General features: G+C 38.3%; 1 protein-coding gene across 2 annotated transcripts in view; it reads left to right on the forward strand.

The window, feature by feature from the left end:
* VCAN (versican) overlaps positions 1–14,931 on the forward strand; it is a 118,045-nt gene that overhangs the window by 79,352 nt on the left and 23,762 nt on the right. For both annotated transcript variants that reach the window (XM_081503895.1, XM_081503896.1), the window contains 3 exons: positions 2,098–2,211; positions 7,076–7,234; positions 8,436–8,518. In XM_081503895.1, coding sequence (XP_081360021.1) covers positions 2,098–2,211; positions 7,076–7,234; positions 8,436–8,518 — 356 coding nt within the window. The remainder of the gene's footprint in view (positions 1–2,097; positions 2,212–7,075; positions 7,235–8,435; positions 8,519–14,931) is intronic.

Consider the following 14,931-nt stretch of genomic DNA (forward strand, 5'->3'; position numbering starts at 1 on the left):
ACCATAGTGGTTTTCTCAGAATGACTGAGTAAAGATTGCACTTTAGATTACACAGAAATGTTGAGGTAAAACCCCTCAGCATTCATGTTAGAAGAGTGCTTATCTTTAAAAAAAAAAAGCAAACTCAACGGAGCTAGTAAGTTCTATTTGTGTGCTAACCAGTGAAGACAGAGATCACAATAGATAACATTTAAGAAATAATTATATCTGAAATATCAAATTTACATATGTTGTGTGTGTTTAGCTGTTAAGTCCTGTCTGTCTCTTTGCAATCCCCTGGACAGTAGCCTGCCAGGCTCTTCTGTCCAAGGCATTCTCCAGGCAGGAATACTGGAATGGGTTACCATTTCCTTCTCCAGGGGATCTTCCTGACCCAGGGATCAAGATAGGTCTCCTGCATTGGCAGACAGATTCTTTACCACTGAGCCACCTGGGAAGTCCTCAAATTTACATGTGTAGTATAAAAGTATATGTATGACCCCCCATTCTTTTTCACATTACAGTCAATTGAAAATAATTTAATGAGTTAATATATGTGAAACTGTTCGATCAATGACTGGCACTTAGCAAACAATATAAAACCATCATTATGATATTAATATAATATCATTTCTACTAAGGTCATTTCTTTAGGTAAGAATATAGCATATACCTCTTAGACATTTATTTTTTATATTCATTTTTGGGCTTCCCTGGTAGCTCAGTGGTGAAGAATCTGCCCGCTATATGGGAGATGCAGGAGAGGTGGGTTCAGTCCTTGGGTTGAGAAGATCCTCTGGAGGAGGGGATGGCAACCCACTCCAGTACTCTTGCCTGGAGAATCCCCACTGACAGAGGAGTCTGGCGGGCTACAGTCCAGGGGGTCGCAAAGAGGTGGGCATGACCAAAGTGACTGAATACACAGATATTCATTTTTAATACTTAATATACACGTTAACTAAATTTTTAGTGTAACTGCAAAATGCTATGGAAGAAAGGCATTAATTTCATCACAAGAGATCATAAATATCTGTTAGAAAGTTTGCATTTAATATAGACACTGAAACTAGGGAGGATTTTCATACGTGGAAGAGGAAGACTCAACATAGCAAACAAAAGCACAGAGATCGCAAACTGCAGGATGCATTTGGGGGACCATGAGTGTTCTGGATGCCTCCTTAGTGGGTTGTGAGAAACACTGGGAAAGAACAGTGGAAAGCTAGTTGGATCTAGATCTAAAGTCTAAGACTTTAGTATACATGAGAATCAACTGGAGGGCTTGGTAAAACACAGTTTGTTGTTCCCATCCTCCAGATAGCAGAGTCAGTAAGTCTTGGATGGGCCTGGGAACATGCATTTCTGATATTCTCAGGTGATACCGATACTGATGGTCCAGGGACCTCATTTTGATGACTGCTACCCTGGATAACTGGGTTCTTGGGAATGTTTAGATGAGGGAGAATGTATATATGTATCTGTATGGCTGAGTCACTTTGCTGTGCACCTGAAACTATCACAGCATTGTTAATTGGCTATACTCCAATATAAAATCAAAAGTTTTTTAAAAGTTGAAAAGTAAATTTAAACATTTTAAAAGGTTTTTTTTTAAAAAAAGCCAATGAATAAAATTATCTTGATGGTGTCTAAAGAAGATGACAATCAGCTGAATGAAGGATATATTGGAAAGGGAAGGGTCTGGAGGCTATGAAGCCAGTGAAGTATTTTCAGTGTTTCACAAATGAGGTGGTCAGAGCATGAGCCAGAATTGGGGGTGAGAAGGCTAGGGGGATTTTTTATTGATTTTAAGGCTCATGGGACTCATCTAACAGCAATGGAGATAATGACCTTACTCTGAATATATTTGAAATTTTCTTAGGGTTGCCAGATTTAACAAATAAAAATATTAGATCAGTGACATTTAAATTTCAGATTTAAAAAAGAATAGTATTTAGTATAAGTTTGCCCTAAATAAAGGATGTGACATACTAAAATTTCTTTATTTTCAATCTGAAATTCAAATTTAACTGGCTATCTTGTATTTTACCTGGCAATCTTACGAAACAGAATCTTTGACCTTTTACTGAAAGTACTTTTGTGGCTTTTATGGTTTTATTTCAGATTTTGATGAATGTCATTCTAATCCTTGTCGCAATGGAGCCACATGTATTGACGGTTTTAATACCTTCAGGTGTCTCTGCCTCCCGAGCTATGTCGGTGCACTTTGCGAGCAAGGTAAGAGCTTTTGCAATATTTACATGAAGAACAGTATTGATACTTCATTTCAACTGTCAATTCTAGACAGCCCTTTGTCATAATTATTTGGATTTTGTTGTCATTGTTGTTAGCAATTTTGACCATATTGTATATTCTTTTCTGTAGAGCAAAGTCGCAGGTTGCCAAAATACATTAGGTTTCCTGATGCGTTTTTAGCTCACAACATTTGAACAATAATGTTCATTTGATCATTGTTGTTTTGCTGGTAGAGTGGAATTGCAGACAGGCATGCTGAGATGAATTTAAGGACATCCATCCACCAAAAAGAACATTGTGGTACATATTCTTCCTGGGGACAGACTAGGCATGGACCTTAATCACGTATGTGGCTTGTACCAAGGATATTGAATTCAGTGTTAATTGCCTTTATTTTCTCCTCTAAGCATCTGAGACTCAATGGTCTTATTGTTCATAGTTGATCATCTCTGGAGAATGAGTTAATGCAGTTGTGTGAATACATTCACCTTGACTTGGCAAATACTACAGAAAAGATATTGTGAACCAGGTTTCTTTCCTACTGAAGAAAAATCTATTTTTTCTGAATGAAAGGCCTAAATTCATGATGGCTTGAATTGAGTGATCCCTATAATTTGCATTTTATGGCCAACCTGAGAATGTATTCTGGGTGGTTAACGGTAACATTTCTGAGCCCATCAATCAGAAACAGATCGCATACTCAGCACACTCAGTTTTGGAACATCGATTTCCTCTCCTTAAAGTCATACAGTGGCTTGGCTTTGATAAAAGTGCTTAATGCCAAACTTCCATTCCACCAGACAAAATGAAAATGAGTGTCTAATAACTCAGACACATTGGTCTGGCCCCACATTCCGCTTTGCAGCATGAATCTGGATGTCAACACAATTTAAGCAAAGCTAAAAGGAGTGTGTATTGAATTGCCAATGGAAAGGGATGGGTGATATTTGGGTTTTTTAGGGTTTTCTTTTCTTTTTCCTTATTGCATAGGATGGGTCTGTTTTAAAATAGTAAAATATAAATATGATAATTGACCAAACAAGATCCTCTTCTTTAAAGAAAACAGTGGGAAAGATGCTATTTGTTGAAGAAAACAAAAGGGTGAGGTACTTGAGCCTTTTGTATGTGTTAAAATGATTCTGGCTTCACTTAGTTCCAAGTACAAGGAGTGATTCAAAAAATCATTTGTGCCACAAGTATTTTGAACACCTGCAGTCTTACAGGCACTGTTCTGGGTGCTGGTGATAGAGCTCTGAACAAAACAAAGGCTCTGATCTTCTTGACTCAGCATAATTCTTGGCAGGGAATACACAGAGATACTATTTGTTGGTTACTTTTTAATTTACCACGTGCTTCAAGGTACACCATTTCCTTCAGCTGACAACAATATTTCTATGGGTTAAGTGGACCAGAAATTGAAACCTAGGAAGGAAAAGTGATGTGTTCAAGGTCACACAGCTAGTAAATTAGAGAGTGGGAAAAATGAACCTCAGTGGCTTTGGAAAGCCCAGATTTTTTCAACATCTTCACTCTTCTAAAGTAACTCTTAAAGAGAAGCATTTTATTTATATGTGAAGTGGATAGATTCAGCAGTAACATCCTTGGAAGGGAGTTTGGGGGCAATTACCTTTTACTTCCTTTTAAGAGAATATTAAAAAGAAAAAGTTTTCATTTTTCTTCTCGTTTCTGGTATCGCCTTTCAGGTACCTTCTATTTTATCTTACAGCAAGTTTAACTTTCATCCACATGATTCGCTGAGGAATAGCTACCCCAGTCTGTTTACCAAATGCAGCTGTGCTCCTGTGATTTACTGCCAGGACACTGAAAGATTTTTTTCTCCTCTTTTCAGGTTGCCTAAGAACAAATGTTTTCTTCATTAACAGCAACATTGTTGTCTAAACAGTTTTCTATCCAAATTTCGGTGATGACTGTGTTGTTGTTTCTTCAGCTGACCTTTTCTGTTCTGTGCTTTAGTAACTGCCCAACTCCCAGTAACTCTGAAAGTGGGGACGCATTTGGTGGAATGATAACAGATCTTAAAATCTAGAAGGAGGTCTTCGAACTGCGGAGGGGCAGTTCTGTACACACAGTTTGCCCCCAAGTCAAGATACATCTTGCCAACCAGAAGTGCCAGAGTGTTGACAGTTTCTTAAGGCTTGTGGGCTATATGTTAGGAGTGTTGAAAACGTTACCTATATAGCATAAGGAGAATAGAGTTTTAGTGAGGTTGTTTAAGAGGGACAATTTCAGCCTCTGTGGTCATGAACAAGTGTTGTAATCTCCCCATCTTCCCCCAACACACACAGGCAAAACTAAATGTGGGATTTGTAATATAACCTATAGACTATAGGAGTCTTAAAGCATAAGAAATATTCCCAAATGTAGCCTGATGCCTAAGAAAGCATCATCTGAAAGCGTTGCCTTTTAATAAGATGTGCATCACATTATTTTTAGCTAAGATTGAAAAGACAAACTGCTTCTGATAACTCCTTTCAGAATTGCATCCTAGAAGGTGCTGCTTGACACATAGTCCTTCATTACATATTTGTTGAACTCACAAATAATAAAAACTAAGTGAATTGGTGTGGATATTTGGCTTCTTTAAAAAAAATTCACTCTTAAGTATTTCCACATCTATTTACAATCATTGGAAGAGTACGGATAAATAATCTGTCCCTACTTGGTTTTAGCAAAAACACTGCCTCTATTTTCTGTACACATGTGCTAACTGAGAAAGGCACTGGGGCAGTGTCCTGGTCATGCATCTAAATTTTTAGGATCATCTGGTTTTCTGTGCATAAAGAGGAAAATACTTTCTCTTAGTGATAAAAGACAAAGACAACCAGACTAAAAGTGTTAGGTTAACAGAGGATAAGAAAGAAGGTAGAGAATAATTTTTTTCTGATGTATTGTTCAGTAAGTTAGGGATCCTCTGGAATCTTAAACTGTGTTTCTTGAAATAAATGATAATTTCCAAGGTCATGGTTGGATGTTATCACCAACTCGATGGACATGAGTTTGAGCAAGCCCTGGGAGTTGGTGATGGACAGGGAAGCCTGGCATGCTGCAGTCCCTGGGATCGCAGAGTCAGTCATGAATGAGTGACTGAACTGAACTGATGCTATTACAATATCACAGCACTGACTTGCACTAAGGGTATTTTAACAAATTTCCCGATTTTACCTCCCCACCCTCCCCATAACCCTTTCATATATAAAGCTCTGTTTCCTCTACACCCCTCCCACTTCTCCTCTGAAATCTTCCATGTGAACTTCCCGAAAGAAAACCCACTACATCCAAGTAGCCAAAATAGGCTTCCTTCTTGGGTGCTGAAGTGCTACTGTTATAAAACTGCCTATCTGTGTCTTGAGTCCTTTCCTATGAGATTGGTGGTGTCCAAACAACTCTGTAATGCAACTCAAAACTTCAGTGCACATTGTTGAAATCAATTAGTCAGCTGGCTCTAACTAAACAACAGGCCTGATAGACTAAACTGAAATAAGGACTGTTCTCAGAGATAAGCTGCATCTGTTGTATGATTCTGGCTTAATCACTGAAGCCAGGAAAAAAGTTATGTCTCTCATCATGCACGATTTCCCACAATGAGTTATAGGAGGAGGAGTAAATGGAGTGAGAATCAGGAAACAATCTGACTTTCAGCTTGGCCCCCAAGTCAGACATATAAAATGATCATTTATTTCATCTAGTAGAGTTTTGTTATCTTCAGCAATCAGTAAAATTTAGGGGAGAGGAGTCTGATCATTAGGTAATGTGGAGTTTTCACAGTATCTCCAGTTTCATGAACTTGGCCATTTTGTTCGTTTTTACATGTAACTGATTCAATATCTTCGTGAGGAGCTTTATGAAAGTTAAAATTATTTCTATTGATCATCATTTAATGCATATTTTAATCTCACCTGTGAGTGGGTGAGTCTGAGAGAAGGTTGCCAATGAGAAGACAGTGCTATGTGCAAGACTACTTTCTTTTGAAACACTTAAAAACTGGCAATCTAGAAAATATAGCTGAAGTTTACTGCCAGTGTAAAATTTAAACATATTTGAAAAGTGTTTTCATCTCACCAGGATACTGGTTATAGTGTGCTTGTTTCAAAAGAGAAAAAGTATATGTATATATTAATACACATACACATATCTACTTATGTGCATATGGCTTGATGGAATGAGGGGTACTAAGTTAAAGTTACTCTTGATTAAATCCTGATGCTTTTGCCCTGGGAGTTACCTGTATTCCTTCTCCTTGTGGGAAAAAGGCTCACAGTTGTTAGTTATATCCCAGAAGCTGCGAATTGATGAAGAATTGTTTTCTCTTAGTAAATCTACGTGACAAGAACCTGTGACCATGCAGCTCTCTGGGAAGTGGGGAAGGACTATTTCCAGAGCCTTTGAAGTTGTTATGCAAATAGAGCATTCATAATCCTTTTAGCAAGAATTCTTATCTTATCATTTGACTGATTTCTCTTTAGAAAAGTTTGGTAAGGAATTATTAGCCCCAATTGCTTCACAAGTGAGTCAGTAGACTTTGCAGCCTACAGAGGTTTTGATTGGCCCCTTTTCCAGTTTTTCTCCTGCTGAAACTGGCTTTCATCAAGGAAAGTGAAGTTTGATAATATCTTTCTAGTCCTAAGATGTATTGTCACTCACTTGGCAGAAATCACTTGGGCTCTCTTTATCATGATTTCTTTGTCACTGTAACCAAAATTGGTGAATCCCTTGCTTCAGGGGCATTGCATTGATGTGGCTTGGGATTTCTATGAACTTTTGGATGCGTGAACCAAGTTTGAATGATATAGGTGAGTTTAATAAGCCCCTCCTTGTTTCTTCCCAGACACGGAGACGTGTGACTATGGCTGGCACAAATTTCAAGGGCAGTGCTACAAGTACTTTGCCCATCGACGGACGTGGGATGCAGCTGAACGGGAATGCCGTTTGCAGGGCGCCCATCTCACCAGTATTCTGTCTCACGAGGAACAAATGTTTGTGAATCGTATGTACCAAATATGCATGGGTTTTCATTCAGTCTTACCACCTTCTTAGTTTTTCCTGTATCTAGCTGAAAAGAAGTAGCGTTCTCAGTTGTTACTCAACTTATTAAATCCTTCATCTGTGAACTACTTAAAATCATCTCTCCTATGTGAGTCCCCTATTTTGAGAAACATTCAACTGTAACATAGGCAGACATTTCTTGGTTTGCCACCAGAAGAAGTTGAAATAGCATGGTATAGGTTGAATCATATGAAATTGCTATTTGATCATTTTTTAACTTACAGAAATGACCACCTCTTAAGTTTCCAATCTAATTCTTCCCATACTTTTTGGTCTCTGTTTTGAATATGTACATATGTTGTCTACAGTTAAAGAGAAAATTGCTTTCAATTATTTTTATCCCACTAATTAAAATTAAATGATTAATAGCACCCTAATGTTATTCTCTGTGCATAATTGGCTTATGGGTGCTAAAAGCTAATGAAACTTATTACCAGAGATGTTTAATAACTTCCTAGACTATGGCAAAGAGGAGGGCAGCTAGCTTTTATGTAGAAAATACATAGAAACTTTTTGCTCATGAAGCATTGTTTGATGATCTGTTTAATATGTTCTCATGATGCCTGCTATCTTTTAGAAGTTTGATTGCTAATTTGCAATCTGGGTAGAGGTTCATTTAACTCTCTTCATGGTGTCTTTGCCTATGACTCATTTCATGGTGAAAGTCATTATTTTTGAGAAAGTTTTGCAGAACTGTCCAGTCTAGGTGTTCACCATTAAAAATGCTTTGAGAAGAAACATGTGGCTTCCAAAATGAGGCTAGTATGGGTGAGATCTGTCACATTTTATTGGTTGACTGAACTTTTGCCAATTGCCAATTGCACAGCTTAATAAAAAAATAAGTGGGAAGTTTCTATCGTGAGTAAAGATGGAAAAAACTACTTAATTGTAGTAAACTGCTAGGGAAATAATTGTCCATGTCTGATATTTTAATGTTTCACGATATTTGCAAATTAGCTTTTTAGTTTAAAACACATTGGGCAGAAGAACAAAAGATAGACCATGAAAGATTTTTATGAGCAACTAGACAGAAATTCATCCAGAAGAGGATTCATGATTCAGTCCAAAAACAATTCTCTTTGATACATTTCATCCAAAAGTGGGAAAGGTAATAAAAACGTCTGGGTTGTTTCCCTTCTCAGGTGTGGGCCACGATTATCAGTGGATAGGTCTCAATGACAAGATGTTTGAGCATGACTTCCGTTGGACTGATGGCAGCACACTGGTAAGTTGTTGATGAAAGTGATACCGATTCTAGAACTTGGTGCTGTGGGTTGCTGGCATTTCACTGAGATGCATTAGGCTGAAGACCAGTTAAACATCTTGCTCAGTGATGTTTTCATCTACTCGATGTAATATTTCATCTACTTGGTGAAATACAGGGGTTAAAATAGTTCGTTCCCTGAGAACAGATCTAACTACCAATATTGCAGTCAGGGTGGCTCTCTTAAGAGTGTTTTGGATTTCCATTGAACAGGTAAACTGCACAATCAGCAGAATTGCCTCAGGTCTGTCTCTCAGATGGTTATCTTTGTTTTTACAGCTTCAAAGCAAAAAGGGAAATAATAAATGTAACAGAAAACATCCTTTAAAAAAAAAAACCTTTTCTTCTTACATAATTGCACTGGAAATCTGCTATTGTGAGGCATGGCTCATTTTTATCCAAGCAAAAAATGCTCATTTTTTTTTACGTCTTAGAAAAGAGTGTTGAATTATGATCTTGTAAATTTCTTTCTATTCAAACTCTGCTGACAAATTATATGGTTTCTTAGATTTTTCTACCTCCTAAAGAAAGGAGTGATTTGATAATACTGCCCACATCCTTGAGTTGGGTTCACTAAGGTTCTTTTGTCAGGATGGGTGACGCTGATTTGATTTGCTGCTAGTAAATGCACGAGTCTAATTCCTAAGAACTGGTTCAAGTGTGGCTAGCTATAGTGGTTGTTCTGGGCTCTGGCTGTTCATTAAAATCACCTGGGGAGCGTAATTAAAAAAACTGGTGTCTAGGCTTCGGCTCAAATTCATTAAAGCAAAACCTCTGGCAGCTATATTTTCTAAGGGTTCCCTGGGTGATTCTAAAATGCAGACAAAGATTTGGGATCTACTAGGCTAGACAGTTAAGTGTAAATTCAATTCTAACTTAGATAAACAAGAGGAAAACCTGAAAATAATTTTTAAACACTTTTTGTATGTGCTTAAGTTTCATTCATTACTGCCACTCATCTGGATTTAATGAGTTTGGCAAAATGTGAAGTTCATTCTAGAACAGACGCCAAACTAATTATTGTTTTCAGAAATTCTGCTCTGCCTGTTCAGGGAAACTCTGTACTCTCCTGAACATGCCCCTCAGTTCATCTGTGTGTCCATCATTGTCCTCAGCGTTTTGCGCTCATCTATTCTCCACAATAACCTTTAAGAAAGGTGTTAGGTGGTTTATTTTAATAGTAAGGAAAATGAAGGTCAGTTAGGCTAAGCTTTTGCCCACAGTCACAATGCTATTAAGTGGAGAAGCCATAGGCTTTCTCTAGCTGGTACCTCCTTGACTTTAAAAAGGGTATCCCTTATCACATTTTGCCTTTAGGAACCCTAAAATACCCTGGCTTGCACCGTCTCTGTCATCACTCCTTATGTTTAATCAACATTGTTTGTCGTTGTGTCCATAAGTAAGTTCTTTGGCAAGAGGCAGAAAAAGTACAGAAAGTAGTTTGTCCATAAAATATATTCTCGGTAAGGTATAGGATTTCAGCCCCTGTATCAAGAGTCTTAGGCTTCCCTGGTGGCTCAGACAGGAACGAATCTGCCTGCAATATGGGAGACCCAGGTTCAGTCCCTGGGTTGGAAAGATCCCTTGGAGAAGGGAATGGCTACCCACTCCAGTGTTCTTGCCTGGAGAATTCCATGGACAGAGGTGCCTGGTGGGCTACAGTTCATGGGGTCAAAAAGAGTCCAACGTGACTGAGTGACTAACACTTTCACTTTTCACCTCATCAAAAGTCTCATTTTCTTCTACTTGTCCTGGCTGGATGGTATTAATGTATCTGCAGTTGTTACATCTGTATGTTTTCATTTTGCTGAAATGAGTAATAATTGCAGGCCGATAATTTTGTTCAGATTAATAGTGGTTGGTGTAGATGAGTTCTTATATATAAATTTTAATTTAAGATAGACAATATTTTTATTAATGTAAGTGAACATAAAAATTAAAGATTTTTCATGTATATTACAATGAAAACTTTTTATAATTTTGTTGAAGTTTATTATGTAATATAGGCATTTAGTAAGTTTTCCCTTGTTGAATGTAGGCTTCATTCCTGTGGGATAAATTGGGTCTAGGATACCCACTATTAAGTCTCCCCCTTTATAAATAGCCCAGTAAAAGTGCAGGTTCTTATGTCAGGCACTCAGGTGACCAGTTCTTGTGGGTACTTACTTGTGCTTTGCAGACATGGACCATGACTTATCTCTAAGTGTACATGTTAGCTGGATACCTCTATGCTCCTGTCCTGAGCTAGGATAGATGCATCTGGCCTAGTTGAGTACATGTAAAATCTGTCATTTGAAACATACTGATCTGATGGCAGAGTCCCTGACTGTCTCCAGCCTGTCATTGGTTCTATAGACTGGATTTGTATATCCTCATGCTCTGTATTTTTCCGTGTTACTAAATGTTTTTTCTGGTCTCTCCATGAGCAATTGAGCTCGTCAAAGAAGTGGTTCTCTTGCCTGCATTTTCTTTCTGAAGGTGTGTACAATAAGGCTCTACACTCCCTCTGAGTTTGGTTAGTGAGCTTGAATATCGGCTTATAGCTGGCAGATTAAGTGAGGTCTGAAAAATATCTTAGGGAATTTATCTTGCCTGTCAGGTGCCATTCACATATGCTTGATTCATCAGATGTCATTATTCTACTCTTCTGAAGCAAGCCAACTCAATTCGATGTTTTTTATCTGTGTCCATTAATTTTTAATGGACTGTACTATGAAATATACGTGAAAAAATAACTTACTTACCATTTCCATAGTTTAGACTGGTCCTAAACTTGGTAAATAAGTGAGCATTGCACTTTTTCAAAGGAGAAATAATGATCTTCCTCTGATATTTTCTGGGTTTCCCTGGTGGCTCAGCTGGTAAAGAATTCGCCTGCAATGCAGGAGACCTGGGTTCGATCCCTGGGCTGAAAAGATCCCTTGGAGAAGGGAACAGTACCCACTCCAGTATTCTGGCCTGGAGAATTCCATGGACTGTATAGTAAGTACATGGGGTCACAGAGAGTCGGACAAGACTGAGCAACTTTCACTCACTCTGATATTTTCAGATGAACGTAATATGACCTAAGATAGATAACTATAGCGCATAAACAAGGAACTTTCCCGTAATTAATTCACATTTTCTAAAGGAAACCCCAGGGTTTTGGAGAGAGCACCAAGTAAGGGGCTCAATTTGAAGAAGGCAGCAAATGCATGACATAAACAAGGTGAAGTTATCAAAGAAACGCCGCAAGCAAATCCAGGAAAAACTCTGACAGACCCCTGGTTTCTTTTTAATTCACTCTTTGTGTAAAATAAAAGTGTGCTAAGGAGTGTCCTTAACTTTGAACATTTTGGAACAGAAGAGGCCATCTGCCCAACAGTCTGTCTCCCTCCTATTCGACTGATCTCTGGCCCACTTTCTGCTTTTCTAACCACCCTTGCCTCTATCCTTCCTTTGCGAGGCAGCCTAGGTGTTTCTTAAATTCGTTTGTAGTTCTTTCTTCAGCCACCATCCCCTTAACAGGTTCCATATGTGCTCAGGCCTTGGAATAAAATAGTTCTCCTTTGTTTCGCTGTTTACGCCAAGTGTCCTGCTTTTGAAAATATCCCTAATAGTAAACTCTTCACTGGGAAAAGCAGTATCTGCTTACACTTGGGAATGGTGTTAACTTGACTGTGTGCAATTTCAAGGACTTTGTTTATGTTTTAGAGTGATTTCTCCCCTCTCCTCCCACCCCCATTTTTTGTTTGAAAGGTTTATTAGAGCTTATCCTTCTTGGGAGGTAGAGCAGTATTAAAACAAAAAGAACCTTTGATATTTACCGTATATTATCTTTTGTCATTCAGTCTTACAGTAAAAACAAACAAGTTGATACTAGGTCTCAATTTCAATCATTTCTTTTCTTGAAATAATTAAGTTTTGCTTCCAAAAAACTTGCAGTGTATCATATTTAATGTGATTATCCTTTATAGCTGGATTAATTCAATTTATATGCTTATACTAAATTAATAATGTTATTTGGCCAAGTTATTTACTTTGCCCTTATTCTTCAGATTCTGATGGATTCATTCCACATTACTGGTTTGTATAATAGGATGTTGCTACAGTGCCAAATTCTTGCCTTTGTTGAATCTTTAAAATATTTTTTAGTTATTTATTTGGAGTATTTATCCAATAAATTTCACAAAATTGTACTCATGAACAGTATTTGTTCTAGCCTTACCTTTCTGATTTCAATGAAGGCTATTTTCTCTTAACACATTTCATTTTTTATTTTGTCACTTGATTTCCTACTAAGCAGTCACATTTCAGTTTGTCCTTTGGTTTTCTACTCACCAGTCATTCTTTAACTTGACTATTGATTTCTAACAGCAAAATGCCTCAAGTGCTTGTTAGAAAGCCTGACAAATAACTTCCATAATGAATTACTTTCCTTGTCACCCAAGTAATGTCTTCAAAGACACTAAGTTAAACCATCCAAGTTAAATACACATTAAAGCTGGCGAACTTAAACAAACATTGCTTATCTAGCTTCTATACTATTAGCTGACTTTTAAGTTTTTTTCTTTAACCTATTGTTAAATGAATGACTAGTCTGAAGTGTTTTTCCCCCAGATCTTGTTTTCCACTGCCTATGACCTTCCTCTTCCCTTGCTCTGAACTATTGTTATTCCCTTTTCAATTCTGCAAATGTCTTCCTCTTGCCTTCGGGATAAAATTCTGTAATTATTTGTGAGGCATACCACGCCCACTTACTCCATCTGCCACTTCCTAAGCTGTCTTATCTCAAAATACCCACAGTTTCAGGAATAAGCCATGACATCTCCTGCAGGTCTTGGCATTCTCAAATGTTCTCATTCATTCTGAAAATGTTCTCACCTCTTGCCCTAAATTCACTTGATAAATGTTTGAATACCTTGCTTAGCCAAGAGCTGGCCTTCTTCCAGGAAACCTTCCTAGCTGGGTGTGACTAAGGACTCCTCCTCTACGTTGCAGAAACCTTTGTGCCCTCTTCCCATCCTACCACTGAACCCTGTGGTGTTAATTTCCTGATACTGAGCTTTCTGAGGCAGAGATTCACTTTCATCCCTATTTTCTTGGCACCTAGCAGAGTGGTTGACAAAAACAGATATTTGAATGATAATCGGTATCCATACATTGCTCAACTAGCTCACTGTGTTATCTTTTGAATCCTGAAAAGACTCATTAAGTCTTTTGGCTTACTCGCCATATGACAATTCTTGTTAATCTAAATTGTTCTATTTAAAGTTGTATCAGTATGAAAAACATTAAACCATTAAATAGGTGGTATTTCAAACACAACAAAAAGAAAAAAAAAATGTTTCTGTGAATCAGAAGTATGTGGCTGACTTTTAAAAACCTTATTATCCAAATCCAAAATGTAGTGAAACAAGCAAAAGGAATCTCACTCCTGAATGTTTTCAGCCTGTTTCATTTCTTATGGGTTGCTTCCCCAAGGATGCTGCTGCTGCTGCTGCTAAGTCGCTTCAGTCGTGTCCGACTCTGTGCGACCCCCTAGACAGACGGCAGCCCACCAGGCTCCCCCGTCCCTGGGATTCTCCAGACAAGGACACTGGAGTGGGTTGCCGTTTCCTTCTCCATCCCCAAGGATGACGTGGTTGCTAAGTTGGACAGGGCTTCCTTTATCCATCCGCTATCTGAGTCCGTTCTCTCAGAGGGAGCCAGACCTCAGGGAGCACTATGGAGTCACTTATGTTTCTCCACCTACATACATCCTGGCAAAATCAGTTCATGACTTGCTTTTCAACTACAGACTATAGTGTGTCCATGGACAGCAAAGTTAGGAAGATGTTGGAAACTGTTAGGTGACTTTGTCACACCATTTTTTATAACACAACTCCCCAGCCAGTGGTTTAAAATCAACCCATGGCCCTCAGAGACTTAAAGCTTTTACTGTCTTGCTCCCTCCTCTCTCTAACCCCCAGGAATAAAACTCGCACAGAATTCTCAGCGAATTCTCCTGAGGTCTGTATTGCTCCTTTCAGTCTTCTTTTTAGTCAGTTCCTGCAGCAACTCAAAACTCCCCCCTCACCACTGGGGCTCAGACGCTTCAATGGATCAGGTGCGATTACTTCAAAGGAAGATGTCACCTTCGATGGCGTTGTCCAGAGGTTGAGGATTGAATAGAACTGACAATCCAGTTCCCTTTAAAAAATGTTGAGGAGCTTGAGGAAAGTTTGATTTGTAAAGGGAAAACCCTTGGCTTTATCCTTGTACATTAAAAGGAACATTTTCTACATCTCTTTTATACTTTTCTCCTGTCATCTATCTCTACTTTGTCAGCACTCTGTGAAAGACTGCTGCTAGCTTGTCAGCTTCCTAGGACGTAGTCACGGCCTCCTTCTCAT

This window comes from Giraffa tippelskirchi, chromosome 6, assembly GCF_054371585.1.
Source record: "Giraffa tippelskirchi isolate mGirTip1 chromosome 6, T2T-mGirTip1v1.2.pri, whole genome shotgun sequence".
Classification (NCBI taxonomy): Eukaryota; Metazoa; Chordata; class Mammalia; order Artiodactyla; family Giraffidae; genus Giraffa; species Giraffa tippelskirchi.